The sequence below is a fragment of the Condylura cristata genome, unplaced genomic scaffold, assembly GCF_000260355.1.
Source record: "Condylura cristata isolate star-nosed mole 26May11 unplaced genomic scaffold, ConCri1.0 scaffold00015, whole genome shotgun sequence".
NCBI lineage: Eukaryota > Metazoa > Chordata > Mammalia > Eulipotyphla > Talpidae > Condylura > Condylura cristata.
Window position 1 is genome coordinate 36,916,290 of NW_004567116.1, and position 14,995 is coordinate 36,931,284.

General features: G+C 39.8%; 1 protein-coding gene across 6 annotated transcripts in view; it reads right to left on the reverse strand.

The window, feature by feature from the left end:
* Positions 1 to 14,995, reverse strand: part of STIM1 (stromal interaction molecule 1) — a 167,998-nt gene that overhangs the window by 77,584 nt on the left and 75,419 nt on the right. For all 6 annotated transcript variants that reach the window (XM_004683156.2, XM_004683155.2, XM_012725370.1 and 3 more), the window contains exon 2: positions 3,223 to 3,353. In XM_004683156.2, the coding sequence (XP_004683213.1) occupies positions 3,223 to 3,353 (131 nt within the window). The remainder of the gene's footprint in view (positions 1 to 3,222; positions 3,354 to 14,995) is intronic.

Consider the following 14,995-nt stretch of genomic DNA (forward strand, 5'->3'; position numbering starts at 1 on the left):
CATCCAGGTCAGAAGCAAAGATGCCACCCGAGCAGCCAAACCGCCTACTTCCCACACAAACAATTATATTTTCTATAAACTTATAATATTTATATTATCTATAAACGCTACTGAGTCTTAGTTTACCATAAATTTAATTTCAAACAGAGTAGATACAACATTTAGAAACGAGAATGAATCAAAGAAGAGAAAAAAGCTAGTAGAAGAAAGCATAACAATTGTATATAGGCACTGGAGTAATAGCACAAGAGGCCCTAAGTCTTTGAATTGTCCAATAAAAATTAACGCCCTATTTAAAATAATCTGTAAGAAGAAAGACTTGCTTCAAGAATGACTAAAATTTTGAAATATGGAGCTATAGTTCAGTTATCTGAAACACTTGTAGATTAGAGGGTAAATAAGTGAAGCCTTAATAGAGTATTCATTCAGACTCTACTAAGGTCCTTGAGTGACCATTAATGCTTTTAAGTGGGTCACAAAAATCACAGATCCTTGATGCTCAGCACAATGACACTTTCACCTCTGGGGCCTCATTACCCAATATTTGAAGACTCGAAGAGTCCACCCAACTTTTTAGTAAGATCCAGGACTTCAAGATTGTCACATATGTGTTTATATTGACTTAAGTATGCACACTGTACTACCACACACAGTAGCTTGTAACTGAACTGATCATAGAAACCCAGACCAGCAGGTCTCTCTCAACACCAGAGGCCTGAGATTGGAGGGAGAGTGGCTTTAGCCCATTCAAGGCAGAAGCTCTGCTGAAAAAGAACAGCTCACCACTGGTGCAGAGAAGAGCAGGGTGACAGCTTTTGTGTTATTTTAGAACAGTTTGTGCTGATGAGCTTTTTGTTGTGGTAACATTCCTCTAAAAAGAACATTTTCTTCCTCTTCTCATTGACAAAGCAATTCAGTAGAATGTGAAAAAAGAGGAGCAGATGACAAAGACATCCAGGAATTTGTGGATCTCGGATCATACCACTTCTTTAATTGTTCTGCTATCCAACTCCAAGTCTATGGTCAGACCCCGGGAGAGAGAACTAGGCCTCAAGCACCACCAAGAACATGTCTTCATTCTCAGCACAGACAATAAACCTTGGATCTTTTGAGGACCAGTGAAACTTCAGAAATGAGCAAAGGTTCAGAGACTTTCATAATGGTTGTCCTCGCTCAAGCACCTGCAACTGCTGGTTCAAAAAGTACACACATCTCAACCTGATTACACAGCCCTACTTTCCTCTTGAAATTCTGTCCTGCAGTTTTATGCCACAGTCACTGTCTAACCAAATCTATGCACCATGCTTCTGACTGCCTCCACACCTTTGCTCGCATTGATTCCCTTCCACTCAGGCTATTCCACCCTGGCCACTCTATTCTTATTCTGTTTTTCCTCCAGGAAGTCTATCTTACCTCTGATAAACTTTTTAGAATCAAGAATTCCCTCTGCTGACCAGTCAGAGGAGAGATGTATTCTATTTGCCTGTCTTCAGTGATAAAGAGCTCATTACCTACCACCAAGAAATCCTCTTCTATGATGACACAGCTCTGTTAGGAAAGTCTTCATTCTACAAGAATATGTCTATATTTTACTTTTCCCAAAGTGGTTTTGATTCTGCCCTTAGAATACAAGAAACTGGCCCTCCATAGTGGCACAACAGATTGGGACGCAGCACTGCAAGCTATCCACAGTCATTTCAGTGAGAGTTCAATCCCCAGCCCTGGAGGTTATCCACATGGCACAGCAGACTTCTCCTGTCCTGCCTGGTGCTCCCCCTTGGCAGTGTACTTCGTTGATCTGCCTGTTCTGCTCCCTACTCTGTCTCTGGTGAAAGCCTCTCACCACCCCTGCACCTCTGGCCTGTATCCCAGCTCTATATGCATAAATAAAATTTTTTTAAAAAGAATAAAAGAAACTATACATCAGTACTTAACAAAATGGGCTTTAAAATCAGACCTGCATTTATATCCAGCATGCCCTTAAAGAAAACTTTACAAGGTAGTAACAGCAACTTCATTGGGCTATTAAGAAGTTAAGAGTAGCTATACAAAGAGTGTTAACACTGTGCCTTGTACAGAGTAAGAATTCAATAAATGATAACAAGTTCTGTAATTTTATTATTACTGTTACTACTTAAGTCTGACTGTTCCATTTCTAACACATTTAAAGATAGGCATTATATTACCTAAATATTTTCTTTTCCAAGGTAAAGTTCCTTCATTAGACTCTAAATTATATGAGGATATATAGCTGTCGAATTTACTGCCACATCCCCCTTTTATAGAACAGTCATAAACACTTATAAATATTGTATTGGATTGGATTGGATGCTCTTCTTTTCATAGTTTCCATACTCTTCATCATTCAGAACACTCCCCGGTAGATTAGCTCTCACGGTTCCAAATACTTCTGACAGCATAACATACAGAATTCAATTGAAAAGTTAGTTGTGGGCAAGGAGATTAAATGTACTTCCTCCATCATGATGTATATCTTATATCATGATTAAAGATATAATTTCACCAAATTGCTGGCTAGTGTTGGTTTGAAATCAACTGAAACTTTTAAATCTTTTCATTCATGGTAATTTGGTATTTTGGGTTCTCTGGAACTAGGGCCATAGTAATGCCCAAAAGTAAATAATAGCAGCTTTTTTCCAAGCAGCTTTTTTTAAGGGATTCTAGAGAATCCCTTAATATCTGGACTACTACACTGGCTTCCTAGCAGTACCAGGCTGGAATCCAGAATGCTCTTTCTAAGAATGCTTGTTTCTTCTACTCAAAGTATAAGCTCCCAGAAGGCAAGCTCTGATTGCCTTGCCTTCTTTCCAACTTACTAATAGAAGGTTGAGCAAAAGGTAAATCCAGACTGATGTTCTCCACCTACAGCAGGATGACAATAAGGATTCAGGGAAACTGTAGACACCAACCTCAGGACTCCCTCTCGCTCTCAACCAACATAGCCCCATCTGTGTGGTTCTTCTAGCCAGTAGGCAGACGGGAGCCAGTCCAGGCACAGACCACAGAGCAAAAATTACACTCTGACAGGCTGCCTTCTGGAGGGCTGCTCAGCTGAGAATCACATTCCCTGAGAGAGAAGAGCTTCTAAAGAACAAATCTACAGAAAGCACATCTCTCCACGGGCAACAAACTGTCTACACAGCTTTCAGGTTTTGTTCCCACAGGAAGAGAAGAGAGCCACAGCAGGGTGAGAGATCTCACCTCGTCACTTTCTTCCACATCCACATCACCATTGGCATCATCATCCATCAGCTTGTGGATGCTGCGGACTGCATCAAAGCTGAGTTTCTCATCCTCACTGTGGCACAGGGGCTTGTCAATCCGGCAAAACTCTGTACAGAAAAAGCAAGATACAACATTACTTGGGGCTACTACCCTGTCTATTACCCCACTGCCTCAGTGGCCTTTGCTTCCAGCCGCAGCTGACTCCTCATGTAGATTCTTTGCTAGCTCTTTGTACAGGGTGGGAAGCATTTCATCTAGCTTTTACTGTCTCCCCAAGTTATGCTGAGCATCCCCATTTAGGGAAAGTACTTTATCATCCTATTAGTTCCCTGGCAAGGAAGTCAAGCATAAAAGTAGGAACACACTTGGATCTAGAATAAGTAACTCACAAGATAAACAAAATGAGAGAAAATACAAAATCAAGTGAAAGAGGGAAAAATGTAGCCTCACTAATAATTAAAGAAATACATGGTCAAATAAAATGTCATTTTAGTCAGTCAAGTAAACAATGTAAATTAATACAATCTGTCATGAAACAGTAAAACAGCCCATTTGTTCCAATACCAGAATAATATGAAAATTTTCTTTTTGTTCCCTTTGTCACTTATGGTGCACATAATACCAGCCATGTGCTAATTGGGGAAAACTTTCATGTCTTATACCTTATGTCACAAGCAATTAGATTCAGATCTATTAAACATACAAGGTCCTGACTCATCTGATACCACAGCTCGGGAGATTAGGAACACAGTTTCCTCTGCTCACCATCACAAGGTCATGCATCAGTAAAACCAGCACAAGAGCTTAGCCACCCTCATTCTTATGACACCTTAATTCCACTGAGAAACCTGGAAAACATATGGCATGACTGATGCACACAGCAGAAAGACACTGGAATCTAGTATTAACTTCACCATGTGACTCTAAGAAGGTCCTTCCCTCCTCTAGGCCTCAAGTTTCCCAGTTAACAGAAAAAGCTGCCTGGGCCCTCCCTGTGGTGCAGCAGGTTAAAGCACAGCACTAAGAAGCGAAAGCCACTTCAACATGAGTTCCACCCTTGACCCAGAGCTGACCCACATGGTGCAGCAGACCTCACTGCTCCCCTCAGCAATGTACATCGTCAGTCAGCCTGTTCTGCTCCCCACTCTGTCTCTGGTGAATCCTCTCACAGTGCCTGCACCCCAGTTCTGTATGCATAAATAAATAAATCTTTAAAAAAAAAGAAAAAGTAAAAAAGAAGCTGTCCCAAGAGAGGAAGCAAGGACAGAATAAAGGGATTGTGTTGTCCAAGAGCATTCACCAAGGCACTGCTCAAAGATCTGAAACACCTGAATCCATATTTAGTCATTTACTTTCTGGTGGTCAGAGACAGTAACACAGCAGGACAGGTCACCTACCACATGTCAATTGTTCAAATCCTTTTCAGAATGAGGAAGGAGTATAAATACTCAATTTTTAAAGTGTAGCTATGACTCCATACAGAAGCATTGAATACTGACGCTCGGAGATGTTAACTGGTGTGTCCAACACCAAAAGCAGCTGAAAGCCACAGCAAGAGTCCAGGTCTGCTGACTTCAAGGCCAGCACTTCCCTTAACTGTATCAATGTCAGCATGACCAGATAGCTTTAGGTTGATTTCATCTTCTGGAAGCCACACATGGTAATGCCTGGAAGAAGCACACTGAAGAAATGGCTTTAAGAAGAAAAAAATACAAAAAGTAAGGTGAACAGTACGCAATCTTATGATCAAGTACATTTGTCCTACCAACCTGGAACAGGGAGGTGTAGGTAAAGTGGAGAGGTGATGGATACCAGAGTATAAATTAAGGACTGTTTTTCAACTTCCTCACCAACAATAGCTCTTGGTATAATAAAAAAAAATTGTAATAACTAGTTCACACATGAAGCACACAGCACTGAGATTAGCAAAACCAACATAACTCCTTCCCTTATTTCTGTCTTTGTTTTACTCAAAGGCACATATAATTGTATGTTAGAGCTTTTTTTTTTTTTAAAGATTCATTCACCCATGCATACAGAACCAGGGTACAGACCAGAGGTGCAGGGGGGTTCATGAGAGACTTCGCCAGAGACAAAGTAGGGAACAGAAAAGGAAGACTGACAAAGTCCACTGCTGAGAGGAGCAGTGGGCGAGACTGGAGAGGTCTGCCAGACTATGTGGGTCACCTCCCTGGCAGGGACAAGCCTGTGCTGAAGTGGGCGTGGCCAGCTTCATAGTGCTGTACTCTAACCCACAGTGCCACCAGGGAGGGCCCAGTATGTCAGAGCTTTTTGATGAGCATTTGATATACCCACTTAGACAACATTTACACTTACTCAAATTCTTTATATATGTCAGGATATGTCCTCAGCATAGTGCATGAAGAGATGGATCAGATCTCATCTTTGTTCTCAAGGAGTTATAAAAGTGGGGAAGAGAGTCAAATAGAACACTATATGCTAAGCAACATGATAGAAAGAAACAAGATTTTCTAAGGGTCAGCAAGTTTTCTGTACAATTTATGATTTATGGGCCTTATAGTCTCTGTTGCAACTATTCACTTCTGTCATTGAGCACAAAGCAGCCACAATCAAAACTGTGCAAATGAATGAACTTTAATAAAGTTTTCCTTATAAAAACAGAAAATGAGCTGGATTTGGCCACAAGTTTGCTGACCCCTTTTCTAAAAGAGTATAGGAATCATATATGAACAACAGACTGATAGATTTCTGACCCAAGGCAAAGAAATCCAATATTTTCATTAGCCTGTATACACACACAGCACAACTTATAAAAGGCTCTTAAAAATAATGAAAATAGGGCCCTCCCTGGTGGCACAGCGGGTTAAAGCACTGCACTAAGAAGCTTAAGCCACTTCCCCATGAGTTCGATCCCCGCCTGCCCTGGAGGTGACCACATGGCGCAGCAGACCTCTCCTGACCCGCCCGCTGCTCCCCTCAGCAGTGTACTTCGTCAATCTGCCTGTTCTGCTCCCCACTCTGTCCCTGGTGAATCCTCTCACCCTCCGCATCTCTGGCCTATACCCCAGTTCTGTATGAATAAATAAATGAATCTTAAAAAAATAATAATAATGAAAATAGTTTATCAAATTTTATGGGTTACAGGAGGCCTTGACTAGGCCTCATTGGCCTGAAGTCAGCCAGCCTCTTCTCCAAAGGTCTAGGGCATGTCCAAGAAATTTGGGTTTCAAACACCAGGTCCTGGTTTTGTACCCTGCTCAGACAGACAGGTAACCTTTGCTCTTGGCATCATCTAGCATAAATAGGGATAAAGGAATATAAAATCTTTGTGTCCCAACGTATCTACAGAATCCTGTCCAGAAGAATTCACAACTAATTCCTTCAAACAAGAATCTTCTGTTGTTGCTCTCTCCTTCCAGAGCCCTTTTCCACCTGTTGCAACATACTCCAACCTAAGGTTTCTCATAGTTATTTAAAAATATCTTATAACACCCATACATCCACCCAGCCAGCCAGCCAGCAACATCTTATCATTGCAACAAAAGAGACCCAGAGTTAAAGACATATGTTTGATAACCATACATTATTGGACAAATTGCTTAACTTCTCTGAGTCTCTAAATCACCTTTACAAAATAAGGATAATTTTCTCTGCTGCATAGGGGTTTGTGAGAATTGAGACATACTTTTTAAAACACCTAGTAAAGGGTCTGTATAAAGTTGACATCAACATATGTCATAGTTTCCTTCTTTTCTGCCAGACCAGATAGCAAATGATTGTTCAGTCACTTTCCCTGTCAGACTATGAAGAATCAACTACAGAAGGTATAATCCAATCAAACTGATCAGTCATAAGTTCTAGTGAGTTGGCAAGTGATTCTAAAAATAACCTATACTCCACATTTATGTGCCTAACATTGGTAAAACTTTATCAGCGGAAATTACAGTTATTTAATTTATCTTCCCATTACATTGTGATTTCCGTACTGGCTTGGGACACATTCCCAGCAGCAAGTAAAAGCCAGGTTCTTGATAGATACTCAGTAAATAACTTTTAGATGAATAGCTAATTACCAATTCCACAATTATATGCAGGATATCCATAGGCAGAAAAGAGAAGAACTCTGAATGAGAACAACAAAGGATGAGTTTTTTAAAATTTTTTTTGATAAGCAGTTTTATTTATTACATTCACACAGGCCAAAATGAGGAATAATGAACAAGAATAATCTAGGAATAATGAAAAGAATAATGTAAAAGGACTCAATATAGAAAGGCTTTTAGTGTGGAACATCATGATTCACCTTTGTACACTTTAGTGACTATAATATTTACCTGTGCATGTAGCCATTTAATTAAAAATCATATTAGCACATGACACAGAAAGAAATAACTATACCAGAAATTATAAAAATTAAAGTGAACATAATGTCAACAACAGTGTGTTATTTCTTGAGAATTATTGCAATTGCTTTATTTGTAAATATACACCTCATTTCCATGTACATCACAGCATCATTCTATACACAATGATTGACAACTTGCTTCTGCACTTAATAATAAGCTTTAGAGATGTCTCCCAGGCAGAATGTACCCAGGTTACCAACTTACATTTTTTTTTTCATTTTGAACAGATTTTTTTTTTAATTTTTTAATAACAGTTTATTTTTACATCATTTTGTACATTTTTTTTCCATCTCAATTGTAATCCCCACAGGTTTCGAGTTTTTTAAATTTCTGGCCTCAAGCATCCAGTATACACATAAAATTAAAAGTCCCGAAGGTAATTTTGATACCACATTAGAAATTAAAACAAATTCTAATACTAGCACAGAATTTGTTTTAAGACAATGTTTATCCTATGTGCTAATAAAATAATATGCTTTGTGAAAAATAATTGTTTTCTGAAAAAAATTCATAAGAAGAGTGGAACTGTTTTACATTGAGGCAAATCTAATTTGTGGTTTAGTAGAAGACAGCTGTAGTCTTATAACTGTTTCCACATTCAAAGTGATGTTTGCTTTTTTAAAAAAAATTTATTTATTTATGCATACAAGAACTGAGGTACAGGCAGATTGTGCCAGGAAGAGCGGTTCACTAGAGACAAAGTAAGGTAGCAGAACAGGCAGATCTATTGAAATACACTGCTGAGGGGAGCAGCAGGAAGATCAGGAGAGGTCTGCCGCACCATCTGAGTCACCTCCCTGGCTGAGGATTGAACTCTTGCTGCAGTGGCTGAGGTGAGCTTCAAAGTGCTGTGCTCTAACCTGTTGCACCACCAGGGAAGGGCCCTTAATGTGATGTTTTAACTGAAAATCAAAACATAGATATAAGCAGTTGGAAAAGGCAAGAATATTTTAATAACTTTCAGATAATTGTGGATAATTCTTCTTTGATAACTATACCAAAACTCAGTAAGTAGTAAGTTTATTAAATGTTAGTTGCAACATAAAATCATCTGAGGCCTCCCTGGTGGCACAGAGGGTTAAAGCACAGCACTAAGCAGCTAAAACCACTTCATCATGAGTCTAATGACCCCCCATCCCCACCCCCGCCCAGGTGACCACATGGCACTACAGACCTCTCCTGACTGGCCCACTGCTCCCCTCAACAGTGTACTTACTTGTCATTCAGCCTGTTCTGCCCCCCACTCTGTCTCTGGTGAATCCTCTCACAGCCCCTGTGCCTCTGGCCTGTACCCCAGTTCTGTATGCATAAATAAATCTTTAAAAAAAAATCATCTGAAACCATATGGACAAATTTTTTGTACTCTATTCATTAAAATCCATTGAATTGATATTTTATCCATGAATGATTTTGTAACACGATACAATGGGCATTTGCAAGCTACTGATTCACTTAGTTAGGCAAACTTCCAATTTAACACATTTCACTTATATCATATCAAAATAATCACAATGATCAATATTACCACTGATTTCATCAAAAAAATTTTTAATCTGGGGAAGCTTCCAAGATCACAGTGGCAGATACAATTTTCCAAAATTCTAATTTCCAATTAAAAGTTAAAATTTTAATGCCCAAAAGTAGATGACTGGATTAGAAAGATGTGGTACATATATACAATGGAATATTACTCAGCAACCAAAAAAGAGAAACACATGTCTTTTGCAGCAACTTGGATGGAGCTGGAAAAGATCATGCTTAGTGAGATAAGCCAGAAAGAGAAAGAAAAATACCGGATGGTTTCACTCATAGCAGGAATATAATGGACCAGGTGAGAAAATAACAAAAATAATGAAAATAATGAACAACCATATACCAGAGACATTCTGTGGGGGTGGAGTGGGGAATGGGATCAAAAACGGGGGGTGGGGGGGGAAGGCAGGGAAATGCACGGGACTATGGTGGTGGCACAGGGGTGATTTGGTGATGGGAAACCTGCGGGGATTACAATCGAGATGGAAAAAAAAATGTGCAAAATGATGTAAAAATAAACTTTGTAATAAAAAAAAAGTTAAAATTTTATAATTGACAACAAATACTATTAGTTGTCTTCCTTAAAGTAGCAGATTCACTTCACTCATTTTTAAGAAAATATCTTGAAATGCCAAATACCTAACTGAATAAATACAGTTTGTTTATTGTTCTTTCAAGTAAAAACAGTGTTCTCTAAAAAAGAAAAGGAGGCAGTTCACCTTGCAACTCAATTGTTTTTTCTTGTGATCAACATCAAACTTCTACATGCAGAAGTGCTTTATATATTTTCTGTTTCACCACACAGAAACTAAAGAAACATGGCAGAGATTCATGGCAAAGATTCATGGCAAAGATTGAATAAAATTAACACAATTTTATTTTCTTTCTTAAAAACATTTTTTAAAAAAACTGAGAGTCCCCAGAGAAGGGGAGTACAATAATTACCAGCACAGTTTTGTGCCATTGCTTCATTTCCTATTAAATTGCCAGCAGCTTTACCTACTAATTGCTTTCCCACCATCAGTGCAAATGTATACACAGTGAAAAAAGCAAACAACATAAAACCTTATCAGTAAAATAGCTTTTAACTTCCGGACCCCTGAATGACTCTTGGTAATCCCCGATGTTCAACAGAGCACACTTGGATAAATACTAATGAAAAAAAAAAAGGCAGAAAGTCCTTTCTATATCCAAATCGCCTTTCTTTGATTGAGGCAGAGCTAGTCATTTCCTATTCTATGCTTCAAAGTACTTTGACATAACTCTGCTCTATTAATTCTCATGCTCTGAGTTGTTTTCATGCCATACCCAGAAAAGGGCAAGGACAAAGTTTGACTCATTCTATCCCCCAGGGCCCAGTATGGCACCACCACCAACATCCTCCCCATCAAGTATGAAAGTAAATGCTGAATTAAGTAAATGCTGAAAGAATGAATGAATGCATAAATGGATGAAGAGAATTTTTTTTAGCATTGTACATCCCACAAATTCACATCACCAATATCTACCATCCCCTACTACAAGTCCATAGTTTACCTTCAGGCTCACTCTTGGTGTTGTATGGGCTATTTTTTGATGCATTATCCCTCAGGGGTGACGTGAGCATAGTCAAGTCTTTTTTTGTCAGTTCTGCTTGCACTGAAAACCAGTGGCAGCTGAGTCCAAAAGGAAAGTTCTTCTGAATACCTGCCTCCTACAGAGAAGAATTGGGCCTCTCCTTTGATATGATGACATGATATGAGAATATGATATTTTCATAAAAGCAAGAACATCCCCCAGATAGGAGGGATTTTACTCAGTCTGGGAATCTGACTTGTCTGTCCTGTCACAAGGTCTACTATGTGCCATTTCCCAGTTCTTCTTCAATAAACATTTACTGAATGAATGAATGAATGCCCAGACAAACTTGTTGCATCAAAGAACAAATTCAAACACAGACAAGTAACACAATACTTGTCCTTGCCCACAAAAAGTACTAGGATGAGCACAGTTACATGAATTACAGCGACACAAAGAATATGAACATGGTAAGGGGCAAGAGCCCAGAGTAGTAGGAGATACAGCAGTCTGAGCAGGAAGAGGACAGTGGGATCAGAAAGGAACAGCAACCCAAGCAAAATAAGCCCAAAATCAAGAGCACAGCACTTCACACAGTTTGATTTATTAAAAGACCCAAAATCAAAGAATCCTTTATCAGCCTCGCAAAGCTCCTGGGATAGAATGGGAGTAATGGATCCTGGGGTCCCTCATTGTGCTCAAACTCTAAATGGCAGAGTTGGCAGCATTTTGGAGGGCATGATGGTCCACTATTCACTTTACATTCAGAGAAGGAAACTGAGTTTATAAAACAGTGTTGTTTTGCCCTAGGTTGGCTGGCAAAATAGTGGCAGAACCAGATAAAAAGCCTCACTAACTTCATATGCCATGTCCTGTGGCAAAGCTGTGGAAGGGGGATCAAGGTAAGCCTGGGTAAGAGGGATCCTTAGAACTACTAACTCTTATTCTCCAAAGTCAACAAATGGGGGAGGGAGAGGTATTCTTGGGTTCTTTTTTATTTATTAAGGGAAAACACAAAAGTCCTAACTGATTTATGACATTCCCCAAGAGTAAAATAGAACTTTCTGGTTTTGCCTTAACTTTTCCACACTAGTGAAAGGTCCCTTCCTCACTAGGTCTTAGAAACAAAGCTTAAAAGACATCAGATAAGGACATGGCCCTCCCTGGTGGCGCAGCGGGTTAAAGCACAGCACTGAGAATCTGAAGCCACTTCCGCATGAGTTCGATTCCCGCCTGCCGCCTGCCCAGGAGGAGACCACATGGCGAGCCAGACCTCTCCTGACCCGCCCGCTGCTCCCCTCAGCAGTGTACTTCGTCAATCTGCCTGTTCTGCTCCCCACTCTGTCTCTGGTGAAGCCTCTCACCGTCCCTGAGCATCTGGCCTATACCCCAGTTCTGTATGAATAAATAAATAAATATTTAAAAAAAAAAAGACATCAGATAAGGACAATTGAGTACCTGATACATTCTGCTGGGAGAAGAAAAAGGAGTGAGTTTTCGCTTAAGCAGCTGAAACCTAATCATCTGTTAGAAGAAATGAACCTTCTCTCCTCAGGGGGGCACTAAACTACTCCTCATGTCCCATTTCTTCCTTTCTCCTTTTGGTACTTTTTTTTTCTTTCTTCAAACTTTGATCTCACAAGAATCCCTCTTCCAGATGAAGATGGTTAATCCCTAAAGTTAGTCCCCATGGCCATGCCTGCAATACCTGAAGGCTCTTGTGGAGGCCTTTAGCTGTTCTGACCCCAGTGCCTACTCCTGGATCTCCTGCAGGACTTCAGATTCTTGTGCATCTGTTTAACAGCCTAACTGCCTACCCCTTCACTTCTACAACCTTCCCGACTGAATTGAAGGTGTGTGGACCCCAGCAAGGTGTTCTGCTGCTGCTATTCAACACTCATTTATAAGCATTGAAATAGGGGAACAATCCAAAGACAATGAGACAGAAAGAAAAGACACGCTTCTCTGCCTCTAGGTGCCCTCCACTCCTTCAACTCAATCATTGAAATATATACTGAATTAAAGATGTGATAGATGAGGATCTTTGGATTTCAAATTTCCTATTCTCTGACTGTTCGTAAGATTTAATTTTCTTATCTGAAAAATCAGTGAGTTCCTTTGAAAAGCAGGTAAGCTCTATAAATATATTAGTTGTTCATTTGTCAGCTTTCTATTATTTGCTTTACCTATGAGTCATATCTTCCCAACTATAGTAAGATAAGTCTGATTTTTCTGGTGTTACCGTGCATCTAGCCTGTGCTAGGTAATAGTCAATACCTAGACTAGGGACAACTTAATGCTGCTTAGATTTTAGAGATTTCACTTCTCAGTTTTGGGATCCTACACAACAGAGGTCTTTACATTCTAAAGGTGTCTGCCAGGAAGTGTGACAGTCACTGAGAAATTAATTTAGTACACACTTATTTAAAAGCTACCCTAAATTCTCTGACCTGGTGCCTGACCCAAACATTCCTGTGTCCTGGCCAGCATTTGCCAGGGTCTGAGATGGCCAAAAAAATAATTACAGACAACTCAAAGCAGCTTTCTGCTGGGAAAAGTTTTCTAAAAGTGTTGGGGTGAACACCCAAGCACTTGCTCTGAAAGGAACTTTGCACAGTGCTTAAGGGAGTTTCTCCATTAATGAAACCTCTAGGATTATACTCTTCTGGGTTCAGAAGTGGGACTGGCTCCCAACAATCAGTCGTGATCACAGCAGCACTAAAATCACAGTGATAAATGCCTTGAAGACATAAACACTGAGAGCCAGGCACACCACTGTGTGAGGTAAAAACAATGTGAATTCCAGTTTCCATAGCAACAAGAGGTCAGCCTCAAGCCTCACAGGCCCACTGCTGGATATTTTACCAGAAAATACATTCCTGGGCTCCAAAGGGATCAGAAGTATGAGCATGTTTCTCACCATCTTTTGGCCCCACAGAAGGCTCCCCTCAAACAATATAAGAAAGGTAACAGTCCTCCCCTTCTTTTCTTGAGATAAGACAACCAAAAACATCTACTGAAAACCTTGAAGTCATGATCATCATTCTGAGAACTAGATTCTGACTCCTGCCACTTAAGGTCAGCCCTTCCCCACCTGCTGGAGTTTTTAGCTACAACGACTTCTCCTTTGAATAGGGGTTGACTATTCAGAATGAGGTACATCTGCCCCTCCTCACAGCCCCGGCTCCTGAACTTTTCTCCTTCGTCTGCACAAAAAGCTAATGTGATTTCTGAGGAAAGGCACCTACAGTAAAGTATATTCCACTTCACAGAGGACTGAACTTAATTCTCCATGGATCTTGCCTGAGTTATTACAAGTTTCCTCGCTGCTCTGTCTCTGCTCTCATTTCTCTCAAACTTAACATCTACCAAAACAGTCGGTCTGATTTTTCAAATCTGTCTAGACCACTTTGCAGAATAAAATCCTTCACCAGTTCACTCAAAAACCTGTAAACAAATGTTCACAGGATTTTTATGCATAAGAGCCAAAAACTGGAAGCAGTCCATATGTCCTGCCAAGGTGAACAGCTACCCTCCCAGTGCTGACACACAATGAATACAATGCTACAGGGGCAACGAAAAGGAGAGTGATAATGAACACAACTAGCTGGGTGAATTTCCAGGGAATTATGGTAAGAATAAAAGCCAATCCATACTCCATAATTTCATTTGTATAACATTTTTGAAAGCACAAAACAGTAGAAGTAAAGGACAGAGTGTTGAGGACAGGGAAGGGGGGACTCCCTCCAGAAGTATGTAGATTATAAAAGGACAAAATGTAAAATCCACAGAGAGTTAGAACAGAACAGAAAATGCACACACAAGCACATGTGCACACACATAAGTAAAACTAAAACTGGGGAAACCAGGACAAGATCAGTGGATTGTGTCAATTTCAATATATTCATCACAATATTATATTACAATTTTTAAAATGCCAGTCCCAGGAAAAAGTGTACCTCTCATATTATTTCTTAAAACTATGTAAATTCACAATTAGCTTAATAAAAATTTAACTAAAAAAATTCCTCTGCGTGTTCCCAAGCTCCTACAACAGCAATTTTCAACTTTTTTCATGAGGCCTTTTTTAAAGTTCCTTAATAATAGCTGTACTTTTAGTGCCCACTGACTGAAAAGTGATTGAAAGAATAATAATGAATTCATGAGACACCCTCCAGGATCCCATTCAGGGCTTTAAATCCCCAAGCTTGGAAACCATTGGCCAATAGACAAATATAGCATAGCAAAGCATACGAAGTTTTTCAAAGGGG